Below are 17552 nucleotides of genomic sequence, written 5' to 3' on the forward strand. Positions count from 1 at the left end.
TCTTGGCAAATGGACGGCAACGTAAATCCTGCAGCGAGCCAGGGCACAGAGTACAGCCGGCGGAGCTGTCTGGGGACGCCGCTGGCAGCGCGCGCCGGCTCAGCGGCACACCACAGGCAGCCGACGCGGCGTGCGGCCGGGAGCGCGGGGCCGGGGAGGGAGAGGCACGGTCTGGGCAGAGGCGCTGGCGCTGGGGCGCGGCGCTGGGCGCGACACGCTGCTGCCGGGCTGGGGCACTGCCCAGGCACCGCGCCTCTGACCCCCTCAACAGCAGAGGTGTCGGCACGTAAGGGAAGGATGTGCTCTCTCTGTGTGCATGCAAGAGGAATAATGTAGAAGGGAGCAATAAAAAGAGAAGAAAACTAATACAGGAAATGATGGATTTCAGTAATTGAACGATTCATGGTAGGTTTTGTTTGCCTGGAAATTACCGCACTCTGTAGAGCATGTTTTGTCATTATTTTAGGCATACTTAGAGCGTGTCTGTCCCGCCATGATGAGGATTATTGAGGCGGCATCTTTAAATCTTCTCCATCACGCACAGAGCTGTGTGCACGTTTGCCTTCCACGAGTGGGCGATGCAGCCTCCTCCCCTGCTTCTGCGTGCATTGACTTCGTGTCTCGGGGGACGACGGTGCTAGCCTGCTGCCGGGCGCACGGGCCCCAGAAAGGGCTCTCGCTATTTCCAGGAGCCAGGAGGGGCCACGGGCGCTCGCGTGGGGCACGGCCCGTCGTCCGGCTCGGCTGGGGGGTCTCCGTGGGGCTGGGAGCCGGTCCCTGCAGCCAAGGCCGTGCCGTGCTGGCCAGGGAGCACCCACTCCGCTGGCCCAGGGCCGATCCAGGTCTCCTGCAAAGCGAGGTGCTCTGAGGCACCGTAAAGCAGCTGTTCATTTTCCTCTGAAAGCGAGAAGGATTATTCGCACTGGTAGAGAGATTCTCCGGGTCCCACGCTAATTGTCTTGATTAACATGCTGTTCCACCATCACAGGTGTAATGTATAACAGCTCTATAAGGTTTTCATAGCCTGACCAATTGAAAACTGTCATTAATCCAAGAGCTAACGAGTTGCGCATCTTAATGCTGGAAGAGGAGTTTTGCGTTGCATGTGCAAATCCACAGCCACTGGGAGTTCGTGGCAGCGCACAAGCAGGCGTTTCGGGGCTGGCTAGGCTGCCCCTCCACGGGCGCTGCCGGGGACAGGGGGTCTGGGGCAACCTAACTGGAACCAGCCCTGTGGCTTTGCCCCCTGCTCGGTTCACCTCCTCACCTGCTTGCAGCAAGTGTCTGCTTAGTGAAGGGGCTTGTGTCTGGCTAGAAGAAGGGGGACGCAGGAGCCCCGCGCAGGGGCTTTCACTTGTACGCCAGCCTTCGCCTTGCTGCTTTCCGCCCTTGGCCTCTGCCTTTTCTACTTCTTGCCCATAGCTACCATCGAAAACCACCAGCATTTTCCGAAGCAAGCTTTCCTGCCCTGAGCGCAATGACTGCTGCACGCGCTGCGGGACGCGGCCCGTGGCTGCTGCAGCGCGGCGTCGGCAGTCCGCTCTGCAGCAGCGTCAAAGCTGCGAGCGGCTCCTCGGTGGCCGGAGGGCCGCGTCCTTCCCCGCAGGACGGGTTTGCCCTGGGCTTGTCAGGGAGAACAAAATCTACAAACAAAATCCTGGTCGGGGTGGGAGGTTTGGCGCAGCCTGTCACATGGACCGATCCCCCTGCACCTCTCCATTTCACCTCCTCTCTTCCCCCTCCGCTGTGCTCCTTGCTCGTCCCCGCATGGCTGGGAGGGCAAGCGACAGCTGAGCCCTGGGACGTACCTTCATCTTCCAGTCATGGCTCTTCCCTCCTCTCCCCGTGCAGTCGCCCATTACCGCAAGGCAGGAGGTGCGATGTGTCGCTCCCGGATGCAGGGCGATGGCCGCGCTGTGTGGCCAGGCAGGAGGGGCCGGAGCCTCCCACCTCTTGGGTCTCACGTTCGGAAGGGAGGATGAGAGTGAGCACGTTTCTGCTCCGCGCTGGGAGAGGTCCCGGAGCTCCCCTGAGATGGAGGCGCCAGCCCTTTGCTCCGACGTGCGTGCCTGTTGTCCTCAGCTGCGACAGGACCCTCTGAAGTCAAGACGTGCCGGGGTGAAAAAGAAGTATCTCTGTCAAGTGCCGTACTAAGTTACGGTTCTGTCTGAAAGCTGTTGCTGGCTTTCTCTTCTGTTCTATTATTCTGCTTCTGTTAATGAACCGACCCATCGCATTTCGAAGCTGCGCGGTTTCTGCTGATGGCGTTCAGCTCTGGAGGAGCGTTCGGTCGCCGCTGCCACGTGACGGGGACGGGGTGCTGCCCTGTGCACCCGGGACCACGAGAGCCGCTGCTCTCCGTGCACCTTCGTGCTAAACACTTCCATGACGTTATTTCCTCCTGAACTCTCATTTCCAGCAGTTTCAGTGAATTAAACCTTTCGAGGACAGAGGGAGAGAAGTAAATACACATTCTTCCATTTAGGCGCGCTGAACGAGGCGCTGCAGTGGGGGATGTGCTGGGGGAGCTGCCAGATGGAAGTTTCTTTCGTCTAGGTTGGCAGCACTAAATTATTTTTTGCTGTAACAAGGGCAGGGAAATTTTGAATGTGCCAGTATTTTTAGCATTTAAATCTAGGAGAGTTATTCCATTTTGGGGAAGAGTAGCAGCTGCTGCTAGCTCTGCAGCATCGCATCGTTGCGACGAGGAGCCATCCCCAGGCAGCAGAGCTCAGCAGCACGTCCAGCCCTCCCCAGAGCTGCTGGAGGTCCGACTCCAAGCTGTGGCTCCAGCCTGACCCCTGCGGAAAACAGGACTCGAATGGGGCAGAGGAGCAGGCCTGGGCTTTCCCTAGGGTTTGGAGGTGCTCGGGCACGGTGTTTTTCCGCAAAGCCTGGCCTCCCTCCTTCGCCGCAGCCCTGGCCCGTCTGGGACCGAGGGGTTGGGCAGGTGCTGTGCTGTGCCGTGCCGTGCTGTGCCGTGCTGTGCTTTGCGGTGTCGGCGAGCAATGGTGTTTCAGGGCGTTTCGCTGACGATACCAGATCCTTACTGGGCTTAATGCAGTGGAATTGATTTCTGTTTGCTAGGCTATCATTCACCTCAGCAGGGAAAAATCAATGCAGATCAATCGCATGTGATTTTGCATGCCATTAGATCCCAGTTTAACCTCTGCTGTCCTCTTCCCTTCCCGCCTGCTCCCCCCCACCACGGACCACACAGTTTGGGGGCGGATTGATGGCCTGGGCTCGGCCCTGCGTGACCTTGCGAATCGCACTTTGCCCTTTCTGGTGGGACTCGGGTGGTGCTTCCCTGTCCCCGTCCAGCTCCGAGGCCTTGCCGGGGCTTTCCTCTGCAGCCTGTCTTTTGTGTAGCCAAGGGGTCCTGAAGTCCTCCTCACTTGGCTTCCTTGCTAACACTTGTTCCCAGGCAGGGAAGAAAGTGCATTCAGGGTTTTGGGTGAGCTTTTTGCTCTGCCTGCTGGGGTGGAGACTGGGAGCTCTGGTTGTGCCGTGGGCTGCTGGCTGCCCCGGGGGGACACGGGGCTGGGTCCTGCTCCTGCAGCTGGCACCGCCGGTGCTGCTCTTGGAGCTGCTGGGCTGCTCGGCTTCCTTGCATGGGAAGTGTTTCCAAGGCGCTGTGGCCATCCCCGGAAGAGGTGAACCTGTAAAGCTTCAAAGTCCCTGAAGTGGCCAGGACGACTCCTCAGCTGCCTTCCTGATGCCGAGGTCCCTGCTGTGTGCGGATCAGGAGGGATTGGCCCCAGAAGCATCCTCCGTTTGTTGGCTGGTCAGCACCCACGACAGAAAGGCACGGTTGGCCTGTTTGCATTTGTGATGGGTTGTTGGTGGGTTGGGTTTGGGTTGGGTTTTTTCTTTTGTAAATCTGAATTTACAAAAGTGAGAGCAGGTCGTGGTTCCTTTTAAACGCCTTGCAATGTTCAAGCCTGCACATTAGTATTTTCACAACTCTCCATCAAAAGTCTGCATTTAAAGCTCTGACATGCAGTGTGAATTCCTCATTGCTGACAGCGTGTGCGTTTCAGAGTTATTAAAAAAACCCCTTGCTATCTCTTTTTTTTTTTTAAGAGAGGCAGACAGAAAGGGAAGCCAAAGGGATTTCTTCTAAACAGTGAAATGCAAAGAGTCTCACAATTTCCTGAGCAAGATAAGACCCACAGGCTGTCTCTGAGGGTCGGAGCCAGGAGCCCTCCTCGGGAGGCTGAGGATTGTGCTGCATTATTCAGTGGGAACTTGAAGGTTTGTGTCCTCCTCGAAACCCCTTTCTGAGCGCGGGGTCCACCTCCTGCCACGGAGTTGTGGGATGCAGAGCCGGTGCTTCGTCTGCACCGAGACCTCCGCAGGGAGCCCGTGGGTGGGCTCATAGCCTGGCTCTCCCATTACCAGACTTGGCTGTGTCTTTCATTTCCCTCCTTACATCCTTTAATTTTTCATGACCTCCTCATGCTTTCTTCATCCACCTGAATGGTTTCAGATGTAGATTTTGTTCTCCAGCTAACAGGACCTGTCAGCATCCCATTTGCTTTCTCCATCGCAGCTGAGCAGCAGGCTGGGCGGGGGGATCACCATGCAACAGCTCGTTACACTCCTGGTCGGGGGCAGCATCCCCGTCCACTCGGCAAATCCCCCTCTGCCCTCTCTCTGTTCAGGGACTGACCTGGGGGGAGGAGGAGACGTGTTTGCAGTGAGTTATTATCCCACACTTACCAGCATTAAACTGGATTTGACAACTCATAGCCTGGGATTTGAATGATCTAAATCCTTCTTCATTTGGCAGCCTGGTTTGCTGTTATTTATGGTCCTTCCCAATTTATTGTCGTCTGCAGAGTTGGAGGCTTTGTGTGTGGTGCCATCCGCCAAGTGACTTAGAGAAATAATAAAAAGAACGGGGTGTCCGGAGCCGAGCCGCGGTCACGAGTCCCCTCCGCAGCCTTCCCAGGGCAGACGGCGCCAGGAGCCGGTGGCAGGGCTGCGCGGGCGGGAGCACGCCAGCGAGCTGGGGACACTGCCTTGGTTAGGGGTCAGGGGCTGCCGAAGGAAGGCAGAGCTCCACCCTTGAGGAGCTGGGGAAGGAATTGGCCTGATGGTGCCATCTGCACAACTCCTGGGCCCACGTGTGGGTGCTGGGTCACGGGCCTGCCCACTACCCGCCCCAAAAGAGACCTGTCCCACTGGGAAAGCAGCCAGAGGGGAAGGAGACGCAGGAATTGGTGACAAGGATCGGGTCCTTGTTGCTCTTCCTTCCTGGACTCCCAGCTTTTGCAGCTTGCCCTCAATTACAGAAAAAGGGCAGGTGCTGGGGACCGTCCGGTCTGAGGTCCGGGGCAGAGCGGCGAGGGCTGACGCGTTCCCCTCTGCTCTGCCGCCGGTGTCGGCGCTGAGGGCAGCCGCTCCGTCGCTCCGTGCTAGGGCTGGCCCCAAGAACAGCTGGTGTTTGCATCCTGGGGACGGGCCGCTGTCGCGTTCTCGTAGGTACGTAAAATAGTACAGAGAGAAATGAGAGCAAAGCTCTGCATGGCTGGAAGGAGCTGGGTTGCCAGGGCTGCTTCAGAGGCACATCCCTTCGGGGTGGCCCCGGAGTGTCCCTGCGGGATGGGCCATGGCTGTGACCACTGCCAAGGAGTGGGAGGCAGGGGTCAGTTGCTTGGAAGTGCAGCTGGTCAAAATTTGAGGGTTTTGTTGTATTTTTGTCAATGTTTTGGCAGGAGCAAGAGCAGTCCTAAAAATAATTCAAAATATTGCAGGTTTATTTTCTGCCTTTTTCTCTCCTGATTATTGCTGCATAATGGTTTTCTCATGCATCTTCCATGAGTGTAAATAGAGTCATCCTCTTGCCTTCAGTGGGGCTCCACAGGCTTGGTGTCGGTCCTACAAAGTAGCTGCAAGAGCACCTACTTGTCACTTGTTTTGGGGGAGTGAAAATCCAGGGTTGTTTGATGCATGAGGGGCTGCGTAACGGTGACCGAGCACCAGGACTTGGAGAACACACCGGCTCTCCAGTACCGGTGCCTGGGGCGAATGAGCAGGCTGTACAAGACGTTCATAGGAATAGGCAAGGGTTAGGGTGAAACCATGCATAGCAGCGTGGAGCTGTCAGCTCTGGTCTTGTTGGGTTGGAAATTGCTAGTTTTGTAGCTGTATGACTGATTAATTTGTGGACCTCAGACACAAAGTTTGCTGGTTGTGATCTTCCCACTGCAGCCAATTTATCATAATGATGCTTACAGTAATGCTCTTCCTGCCTCTAAAGGGTTTTCTCTGGGGCTCGCAGAGAGCGAAGCTTTGCAGAAATATTTGTGCGTGCGCCACGGTCCTGCCCTGCAGATGGAGGAGATGGCGCGCAGGATGCGTGACTCTCGAGGGTGCGGAAGGCATGGGAGCAGAGGCAACCAGGGGCGACGCTGTCATGCAGTGACTTGCGCGTCCCCTGCTTTAAGCGTAAGCCGACAGCGCTCCGGCAGACCTTCTGGCAGCCAGCACGAGGCCGGCGCCAGCGACGCGCTGCAAGGCCTTGAAATGAGCCTCTGCTGACATCGCTCCCGGCAGCAGCAGCGGAGCTGGTCTGGGCAGCAGCTCGGTCCCGCCGGCAGCGCATGGGGAGTGCCGGTGCCACCTCGCCGGGCAGCACTCGCAGCCGGTACCTGCCAGCCTACCCGGCCACGTCACCCAACACGTTCTGTAGCTGCTGTAAGCACGGTGCAAGTACATTTCTGAAAAGCTAATTAAAAACTGTGGGTCATCCAGTAAAGCTCTGGATGTTAAAGATTGCTGTAACACACGTACCTCAGCCGGAAAGGGTATTCTTACCTGCAGATAGATGGTTTTTCCCTGGCTTTCCCTACTTTGAACTTCTTTCTGGCTTGCTGCGCTGTGAAAGCAATGCAGAGCACTCCTTCACAGCCCTTTTAGCCTGTTGGAGCGGTCCTGCAGTCCGGCAGTATGCCCTGGGCTGCACCGCCCTGCCCCAGGTGAGATTTTTCTGCCCTGCTGGAAACTGGTCGACTTTGGAAGAAAGGGCAAAAACTTCTGTGCCAGGCAGGCCCTGGAAAACCATGCCAGTCAGGGGGAGGCATGGGCTGTGCTGGATGTGCCGGGTGTGAGCCGCTGCCCTGCACCAGCCGCTCTGGCTGACGTGACGTAGGGGCACACAGCAGCGGGCAGAGCCCCGGGGGGACGGGTGACACCCCTCTGCCCTGTGGTTTGAGCCCAGGGATGCCCCTGCCACGAGGCTAGTGGCTGTCCTGCTGTGCTCTGGACCTCGCAGGCTGGACCATGGGTGTCAGTCATCCTGTGCGAATCGGGGGGCACACGCTCCCGGCACGTGTGGTGGGACACGTGTGGTGTCCCCATGGCCTCCCCGCTGGCACAGGCGGTATCAGGGCCCTTCTGCATGGAGCTGCTGCTGATGCTGGGGCAGGCGGGGTGCACCAGGAGCGGGGACGAGGTGCCTGGATGCACCAGGAGTGGGGATGAGGTGCCTGGATGCACCAGGAGCGGAGATGAGGTGCTTGGGATGTGTCAGGAGCAGGGATGAGGTGCTTGGGATGCGTCAGGAGCAGGGACAAGGTGCCTGGATGCACCAGGAGCAGGGATGAGGTGCCTGGATGCACCAGGAGCGGGGATGAGGTGCTTGGGATGCGTCAGGAGCAGGGATGAGGTGCTTGGGATGCACCATGAGCAGGGACGAGGTGCTTGGGATGCGTCAGGAGCGGGGATGAGGTGCCTGGATGCACCAGGAGTGGGGATGAGGTGCTTGGGATGCGTCAGGAGCAGGGATGAGGTGCCTGGATGCACCATGAGCAGGGACGAGGTGCCTGGATGCACCAGGAGCGGGGACGGGGCACCCAGGCCGCTGCATTGGTGGGCAAGAGGAGAGTGGCGGCAGCGCGAGCAGCTCCCCGCTCCGGGTCAGGCTGCTCCGGGGATGCAGGTCTCAGCACCGACTGCAGGTCCCCTGGTTTTGTCTTCTTTTTAATATCGGATTAGTTTTCCCATTCCTCACAGAGAGCATGCCTTCCCTCCACACCAGGAGAGGGGGAGGGGGAGGTGTGTGTGTGTATATTATAAATTTCCTATTTTTCTGATAAAACTGTATCGCTATGGCGGAAATCAAATCCCGTCTTCGATATTTTTAGCATGAAAGCGTGAAGGAGCACTGATGCTGAGGGAAGAGAGGATGGGTGGGTGCTGGTGGCGGGGAGGGTCTCCATGGAAACTGTTTTCTTTAAATTCCCACATTTGGGGCACCGTGCATGTAGGAGGTGATGAAGGAAATGAAAAAGCAAAAAAAGAGAGAAGCTTTTTTCCTTTCTGGTGTCACAAAACTGCTGTAGGAACCTTAGGAGAAATGGGCATAAATTATTGATCATTTCAGTGCGAAAACATGTGAATTTTAATTAATAATCACCCTGTCATGTCTCTCAAGTGCAGTGGGTGGGGATGAGCAGGCAGCAGCCCATGACCGACCAGCCTGCACTGGAGGGGCCCAAGTTTGTCAAGAGACATCTTTGAAAAGGATCTGATGCTGCACTGTGTTCCTGAGTTGTCACGCCCTCCATTTTACCCCTCGGGGATGTTTTCCTGTGCGATGCCAGGCTGTTGTTACTACCCAGAGACGTCGGGTAGAAGAGCCAGAGCCCAGCCCACGGGTGCCCGGGGGTGATGGTCCTGTTGACGGTGGTGGGGTTTGGGTTGGGTTGAACACTTCTGCTCACGAGAAGTTTTTTTTAATTGTCAGGTTTTTTCTAAGGTATGAAAGTGTGTTGTTAGCCAGGCTCTGTTGTTATCCTTGTCTGAAATCCTGATGGCAGGCACGAGCAAATGGTCGGTGCGGGAGGTCCGTGAGGTTCTGTGGACCTGCATCCCCCTTCCCCGCAGGTGCAGAATAAGTGGGTGGTGGGGCCGGTTGGCTGGAGGATCCTTGTGGTGCCCAGCCCAGTGTTTCAGATAGCTCTGCTGACAAGGTGATGCATTAGGTAGCAGGCGCCATCTGAAAAATGTCTTAGTGCAGCACAGAAAGTTATTTTTAATTCATTGAAAAGTGAATGACCTAAAACCAGCAGCTGGCGATGGAGAAGATTAAGTAGTGCAAAACAGATACGTTTTCAATCGAGTAATTTTAGAAGGAAAAGATACTGCTTAGTGCAAGGTGCACATTAACACTGCCTGGCCGCGGCCCCTGCAGTTCCTCTGCAGCTTCTGTTCCAAGCCCGTCCCCGGCGTGTTCTCCGCGTGACACCTCTGCCGATGCCAGGTTTGGCTGGGGACATCGCAGCGACGCTCCCCGGGGTGGAGGTCACCCACTGCAGGGATGAAAACCTCTGCTTGAACTGGGGCTTAGCTCAAGCTGCTGAGCCATGTTTGGTTCCAAACACAAAGTTTCTCAGTGTTTGAGCAAGTTTGATTTTGGTGGTGGCATCGTTCTGCAGCTGTGGATGCAACTACCTGTGAGAATGGCAGATGGCTTTTGGCTTAACTTTTCAGGGATATGTTTTTTCTTACATTTATTAGACCCAGTGTCCTTTCCTTGAAATTGCAAATTGGTTTCTGATTCTGCAGGATCATCAAGTGCTGTAGTAAGTCTGGCAGGTTCGCAGCAGCATGGGATTTGCCCTGTCTAGATGTTGTTTGCCAACCTTTAGCAGGTGTTCAGAAATACCTGTCCTGCCCTTTGGGAGGCATTCGCTGAATATGGTGATTGTAGGAGAGAGAACTACATCAGGTGGATGTTTTGTTCACTGACGTTTTGCTGATTTAATTTCTGAAGTTCTAGCTTCAGCGCAGGCTCTTTGCAAAGGTTTCCCTCATGCAAGGGACTTCACAGGTCCTTGCTATGCTGGCCCATCGGTTGAGCAAATCCAAGGTTAAAGAACCGGGTGGGTACAGGAGAGATTTGTATTTCATAGTAGATGCTTGTTTAACAGCAGCATCAAAAACATGTCTGTACTGTGGGAGCAGGTTGTTGATCTTCTTTTCCGTTCTGCCAAAACTAAGTAACCGAGCTGCGTATGACGGCTTAGTGCAGGAGCCGTGCAGAGGGAGGGAAGCACCTTGCGCGCCGCGCGGGGAAGTCACGGGCGCACCAGGCGGTGCCTGGTTGCCCCCAGTCTGAGTTGGATGTCAAATGGTGATCTAGAGGTCAGAGGCTGTGCATCACGTTATCTGATGCATTAATGGATTGTAAACCTGTTGGCAGAGAGGGGATCTGTTAAAAGAGGTTTTAAAGAGCGTGCAAGAACAGCAGAAGCAACCAAGAAGTGTGTGTAGGTTACATTGCCTAAGGGGAACCGGGAAAAAAAAAAACCAAAACTGAAAACCTTCCACGACCTGTTTTCCCAGTTGCTAAATGGGAATGATATTTAACCAATAGCTCAAACCCAGCCAAGAGAGGAAGAACAGGTGATCTGAAGAAGTTCAAGATCCATTCAGTGACTTTAATCCCAAAAGACTGAAATCCCTAACAGATGCTGCCTGTGCCCAGCACTGCAGTCGCCTCCACTGCAGTGAGCCCGGCTCTTCACTGGTGTAAGCAAGAGCAGAGCTTGGCCCTCCTGCATCGCTTTTCAGCCTTTTTATTAACGTTAGTAGCAGATGGTTGAAACCTTTCTGGCAGACTGTGCTGCCCACAGAGGCAGTCTGAGGCAGAAGGGCTCCGTGCGAGGGAATACAGTGCGTCGCCTTAGAGCTCTCCAGCCCAGTGCCAGCCAGTGCAGCCCCCGGCACGCGTACCCCTTTCCGCTTGCTCGGCAGGACGGGGGTGTTACCGGGAGCCTCTTGGGTTTTGCTTCTGAAGCGCCGTCTCCGTCTGCAGTGGAACTGTCTCCCTAAATCTATTCACAGCGGCCGAGTGTTGTAAATGAATTAAGATGAACTTCAGAATGCATTCACGTGTCACTACAAATGTGCTTCATGCTGGAGAGGTGGGACAATATGGGGAAGATGCATGAATATTAATAGGAGCAGCCTGGAGTTCATCACTCACCTGCCTGCAGCCATCTGGATTTTCACAGCTCAGCAGACGTGGTGGGCTCCTTGCATGCTATCGGGGACAGAGAAGATCCAGAGAGTGAGCGGGGAAGTCCCCTTGAAGACACAGAGCGGTGGACAGCGTGAATGAATTGGGGATGGTCTTGTGAGCCCGGTTTCTCCGTGCTGGAGGGCTGGCTCCCCGTTGGCATGGCTCGGAAGGCACAACCCACCCCACGGGCAGCAGAAGAGGCGAAGCCTGTGTGAACTGGGGCAGCCGTCTGCCTAACTGGGTGTGCCTGAGGTCGGGGTGCTGCTGCGGGCGGGCTGAGGGCAGCGCTGTGTGCCGGGGGGCAGTGGGTGCACTGGTGGGCAGTGGGTGCACCGGTGAGCACTGGTGTGTGCTGGTGAGCACTGGTGTGTGCTGGTGAGCAGTGGGTGAGCCGGTGGGCAGTGGGTGCACCGGTGAGCACTGGTGTGCGCCGGTGGGCAGTGGGTGCACCGGTGAGCACTGGTGTGCGCCGGTGGGCAGTGGGTGCACCGGTGAGCACTGGTGCGTGCTGGTGAGTGCCCCACGCTGCTGGAACAGGGTGGCTGCCCGGGCGCTGCCTGCTGCAGGTGGCTGTTCTGACTCCCAAACCCTCCTGGAGCCACTCGCTCGGCTGAGACGCCATCCCGGGGCAGAGCTGTGTTGTTTCGGCGGAGCCCGCGGCTGTGGAAGGGCTTCTGAGATGCCTCGTCTGGGAGACGCCGTGGCGCAGGGCCTGCGTTTGGTGGGTGCTGTCTCGGCTGACCTTCTGGAAGACACACCATCAGAAGCGTTCCCAGACGCTGCCGAAGCCTGTGCCAGTCTCTGAATTCGGGTTGATGGCCTTTTCTTCCTTGTCTTTTCTAACCTGCTGTGGTAAACTTCCAGTACGTATCTGAGAGGGATAAAAATCATAGGAGGGAGAAGGGACGATTCACGTTATGTGGTTCAGATGCTTTCTCTGCTGGCACGTGACAGAGCTAGTAAGAGAAACATCGCGGTGCTTGGGGGGCTCCGAGGGTGCCCGTGCCCGCGGTCCGGGCAGCGCCGGTGGCCTGTGCGTGCAGCTGGTGTTTGCAGCTGCAGCCGGCGCAGGGCGTCTGCCCCTTCCCAGAGCTGCATCCGTGGGCCGAGCAACCCTGTTGGTACTGCTGGACTGCAGAAACGAGAGGGAAAAGAAATGCAAATCTTGTCAGCCATGGTGGCAGGAATGAGCTGGCTGTTATCATAGCTAAGCGCCGTTCATTGCAAAATCAATCTTGCGCCCTGCACTGGCTCTCCGAGGCTGCGTTTGTTCTTCCCCTTCCCCAGCTTTGTGCCGGCGGAGAGCTGCACTCCAGGCAGTGGGGGAACACCAGTTGGGCAGTAATTGCCAGGGAATTAACCTCTGACATTCTTCTAAAAATAGGCCCGATAAATCCAATCATTAGCAGCTCTCCTGCTTGCTTTGCCTCAAGGGTAAACACTGCAGATTAAAGTGTTTACAAGTTACAGGTCCGTGAGCGTTTCCTCGCTTCTCCCCGTTACGGCAGCTGAGCGTCAGGCCCTGCTCAGGGGTTTTGCCTCCTGGTGATGGCACTTGGGTTTGTGGGGAAGGGGAGCAGTGCAAGCGTGGTGGCTTTTGGGGTGACGGAGGGCTGAAAGGCATCACTTTAATTTACCTTGACAGATGATGGAAGATTCAGCAACGGGCAGAGAAAACTGGCACGGTTGATGTGGTCACCCAGGCTGCTCTGCCTGGTGGGTTCAGGTGGAAAATACGAAGGCGTCTTCACCCGTCTGCTCCCTCTCCTCCAAGGGTGAAGGCAAACCACCTGCCCGGGCGTCGGAGGGGAGCGAGGAAGCAGGCGATCCGGGCGGGAGCAAAGCCTGCCCCGTGCATGGGCGCTGCCGGCAGGTGCTGGGGCGAGGACAGCTGGGGTGCCGGGAGGCACTGAGCCCTGCCTGGGTCCCGGGAACCGATTGCATCACCCAAAGCGGTGGGGGCGGCTCCCCAGGGTGCAGGGGGCTGTGCCGTGCCGTGCCGTGCCGTGCCACGCCGTGCCGTGCCGTGCCGTGCTGCCCAGCTCCGCACCAGCCAGCGGCAGTCCCCAGGCTGCGTTTGGCACAGGCCCAGCATGGAGATGGAAATACCCCTGAATTCGGCTGCTGGGGTGCTGGCCAGGGGCAAGGGGGCAGGAGTGTGTGCAGGTCTTGGTTCATGACAGCGAAGTTCCAAAATGCTGTGGCCATTGTTATTATAGACAATAGAAAAATGGAGATTTCTAGAGATCGCGCAGGGGAGGAAGTGCTGACAAGGCGTGTAGCTGGGAATGGTGCTTTCTAGACGCCTGTGAAAACCAATCTGCGGTTACTTAAATTGTCTTTGTCGTCTTCTTTCCAGCTGACATCATCTCTACAGTAGAATTCAACCACACTGGAGAATTACTAGCAACAGGGGACAAGGGGGGCCGTGTTGTAATATTTCAGCGTGAGCAGGAGGTAAGTGCCAGTGAATGCAAAATGCCCATTTTATCCTTTTAAGAGAAGCTTCCTGCTGTTTCCTAATCTGTATGTGTCACTCCTAACCTCAGGTCTCTCCTGGCAGACTCCAATCTGAAAAGCGACTATTAACATAAGCGGGACCAGATTTCATCTTGTAAAACACCCTCCAAAACCACGTTGCATTTCCTGCATCCCTTTGCTCTGGTTGCAGCTCTCTGCAGCCGGGCGTAACTTGGATCAGGCCGGTGCATTTGAGCGTGCCGCGGGTGTCCGTCTCATGGCTAACACCACCCCCTAAAAACCCTCCCGCACTGCCAAAACATCCAGAAAGCGTAGATGGATGAAACAATCATGTTTCCCTTCCAAAACACTTTGCCCCAGGAGATTTTAACACACTCTCTTTTGAGGTTGTGGCCTGCCCAGCCTTCTGCGGGAGCGGCGAGTGCTTGGCCTTCAGCACGGGCGCCTGGCTGGTGCGCGCAGCCGCCTGCCCGGGGGCAGCTGTGCGGACCCCCGCCGCTGGGGACGCTCCCCGCCGTTTCCAAAGCCGTCCCGGTTAGCTGGTCTGGCCCGGCGCACGCGGCGTCGCACGGTCTGAGCCGGCGGGAGCCGTCCTCCCCTCTGGGTGTGTTTGCCGGCAGTGGAAGCGATGAGTCAGGCCTGGCCATGAAAAATGTCGCAGTCCGATGACAATTTAAAATTTTTCTCAAAGTTACAGCCTCAAAATTGTTTCTATATACGCTGGAGAAAACCGATCGGTTAAAGGTTACACTCATAGACACTTCATCAACCCTTCCAGCACTATTTAATTTCTCATTTCTCTCTCATTTTATTATTCTACTGCTTTTCCTGAGCTTTACGCTTCCTAACATCACAGCGGGTGTATTCCATTCAGCTCCTACTTTGGATCAGGACTGCGCTCCAGGGGACAAGCGGAGCTTCACTGGCCCAAATGCCTTGTCTGGGTGCGGGAAGTTCTTCTCCACGATAGTTTTCATTTAATTACCTCAGCCCCATTAGAGCCTGGTGCTGGGTGGTTCACCACGTGGGATTTGCAGATGCACGATACCTTATGCGTCTGAGCCGTGGCACGCAGCATTGATTCCTGCAGAGGTTGTGTCCTTTTCTTGGTGTCCTGGTTGCAGCTGGGATAGAGTTCATTTTCTTCCCAGTAGCAGGCACAGTGCTGTGGTTTGGATTTAGGATGAGAATAACGCTGATCACACGCTGATGGTTTAGTTGTTGCTCAGCGCTGCTTATGCCAGGCAAGGACTTTGCAGCTTCCCATGCTCTGCCAGGGGCACAAGGAGCTGGGAGGGGGCACAGCCAGGAGAGTTGATCCCAACTGCCCCAAGGGCCATTCCATACCATACGGCGTCATGGGCAGTATGGAAACTGGGGGGGTTGGCCGGGGAGCAGCGATCGCTGCTGGGAACTGGCTGGGCATCGGTCGGCGGGTGGTGAGCAATTGCATTGGGCATCACTTGCTTTGGATATTGTTATTATTATCATCATTATTATATTGTTATTATTATCATTACTAGTTTATTTCAATGATTAACCTGTTCTTATCTCAGCCCAGGAGTGTTTCTCACTCTCACTCCTCCAATTCTCTCCCCCATCCCTCGGGGCAGGGGCAGCGAGCGGCTGCGTGGTGCTGAGCTGCTGGGGCTGAACCCCGACACTTGGGTGCTTTATTCTTGCTTTATATTTGTGCACCCGCGGGGCGAACGCTGCTCATCCTGTGCAGGTGGCGAGGTGCCAGCGGCTCCTCTGGGGCTGGTTTTGGCGCCCGGCAGGAGCCGGCGCTCGGTCCCGGCCGTTCACCGGGGACGGCCAGCGCGGCAGGCTCCGTTCCCCCTCTGTTCCCGCTCCGTTCCCGCTCGGAGCACACATGCGCGTGGAAGCCGCCGCGCCAGGAGAGGCTGTGCCTTGGCTTTCAGACCTGCGCTGCGTCACTGCGACCAGGCGCTCGCCGTCGCTTAACAAACCGTAGAGAACCAGAGAGCCAGCAGAAGATGTTCGCTCGCTCTCTGCGCCTCACACTCCTCTGTTCTCTTCCTGCAGAGCAAAAACCAGCCCCACCGCAGGGGAGAGTACAATGTCTACAGCACCTTCCAGAGCCACGAGCCGGAGTTCGATTACCTGAAGAGTCTGGAGATAGAGGAGAAGATCAATAAGATACGATGGCTCCCGCAGCAAAACGCAGCCTATTTCCTGCTCTCCACCAACGGTACGTGGCCGTGGCCGCGGGCAGCGCGGGCCGGCTGGGCAAGCGCCAGTGCTGCCATCCCACCGCCTCGGATCCCTGGCCCTGACAGCCAGATGGGGCCTTCTCTGAAGTGTTTCTTAGGAAAAATATATGTTGAAAAAGTGTCGACTCCCTTCAGGGTAGCGCAGTGTCCCGGGGAGCAGGAACCTGGCCAGAACTGTCTGGCAGAGCTTGGTTCCTGTGCACGGGGCTTTGTCCTTGTTTCAGAGCATCCGCTCCCTGCAGGGGTGGGAGTCTTTTCCCCCTGCTGACAACTTTTTTTTTAGTACTATTTTTTTGGATCTTGGGAACTCTTTTTTTGCTTTTTTTTTTTTAAAAGAAAAACTGCAGCTGATTTTTTTCTATTTGCAGCTGCGTTCAGCTCAGCAATTCCATGTTATGTTCAGATAAATATCAGGAGGATCCAGGAATATTACTTGGGATGAATGGAACCTTAAGATGGATGTGACTTAATTACTTCAGGGGAAAAGGAGGGGTCTAATTATCTTCCATAACCAACTTACTTTGTATTATAAAATTGACTCTATTGATCATTGTAATAAAATTCAAAGACTTATTAAACTCATTTGGGGGGAGAATCATTGAAATGCAATGAAGATTAATTATAGAGCATAATGTTCTGTTAATTGAGTTTTTAAATAGTTTTTTGATTAACAGGGATATTATCTTTCCATTTGGGATGGTGTTTCATATGCTAGCAGGTTGTCAAAATGATTCTTTTAGAAATACTCCCATGTTATGCTGTTTCTTTTTGTTCTTACTGTTAAACTAACATTACGTATAGAAACCCCCTGAAGTAAAGTGGGTTAATAAAAACAAAATTAATGGCACTCTATTGGAATTGCCATGTAAAGGAGAAAATGAAGATGGATGATACAGTTGTGTACGAAACCTGGTGGAAGTGATGATAAACTATGGATAGAGTCTCTGCCAGGAGAGAGGAAAGAAAACACCATTATTAGAATAAACCCACATCTTCCTGGGGCTCCTTCCCCGGGGGGTGTTGCGACACAGGGTGGGTGGGATGCCGGGAGGGGACGGGGAGCTGCGGGGGTGCGTCCGGAGCTGCCTTCAGTCTGCGGTAGATGCTGGGCTCTGCGCGGTTTCTGGGTGGGGAAGGTCAGGGTGACTTCTGAGTGAGTTCCAGGCACCATTTCACCTCCTTTGGGGAGCTTTCAGGGACAGCGTACCTCCACCCATGCTTTGCTCCCTCGCAGTGCTGTTGTACCAGCCAGCTTGCTGGAACCGCGAATCGCCCATTGCTCTGCTCCGCTCATTGCACGCTGCATTTCTGCGTGAACTCCACCGGAAGCAAAATTACTTACCTTGTGGCACCCTGTGCCTGCTGAGCTTTAAAGCCGTGCAGAGCTCCCAGTGCCTGCTGCCGGCACGGGCACTGCTGCGGCTGCCTCCCCGGCACCCCGGCACCCACGGGGTGACACGCAGCCCGAGTCACCCTCGGGCGTCCCCGTCCCTCTTTCGTGTTTCCTAAGGGGCCGGCACGGGGCTGGCTCAGCAGGGACGGCTGGGGCTGTTTGCAGCGCGAGGGTCCAAGAGGAGAAACAGAGCAGCTAGCGGGGACAGAATTAGGAGAGCTGCTGCAGCCTTGCTATTTAACACATTTCCAATTACTAGAAGCTAAATTAAGTTGGAAATTACTCTCAAAAAATAAGCGGTGGCCCCTGGATGACTGCCGTATGAGCTAGGAAACGTAGGAGGAAATAAGTCTTGTGTGGGAGTCTGCTCTCGGCTGGCTTTCCAGTGGGTGTGCAGGTGTGGGGAGGG

At 55.5% G+C, this 17552-nt stretch overlaps 1 protein-coding gene across 2 annotated transcripts in view; it reads left to right on the plus strand.

The window, feature by feature from the left end:
* PPP2R2B (protein phosphatase 2 regulatory subunit Bbeta) overlaps positions 1 to 17552 on the plus strand; it is a 111531-nt gene that overhangs the window by 69248 nt on the left and 24731 nt on the right. For both annotated transcript variants that reach the window (XM_075714983.1, XM_075714984.1), the window contains exons 2-3: positions 13395 to 13492; positions 15563 to 15728. In XM_075714983.1, coding sequence (XP_075571098.1) covers positions 13395 to 13492; positions 15563 to 15728 — 264 coding nt within the window. The remainder of the gene's footprint in view (positions 1 to 13394; positions 13493 to 15562; positions 15729 to 17552) is intronic.

The sequence above is a fragment of the Pelecanus crispus genome, chromosome 8 (genome assembly GCF_030463565.1).
Source record: "Pelecanus crispus isolate bPelCri1 chromosome 8, bPelCri1.pri, whole genome shotgun sequence".
Classification (NCBI taxonomy): Eukaryota; Metazoa; Chordata; class Aves; order Pelecaniformes; family Pelecanidae; genus Pelecanus; species Pelecanus crispus.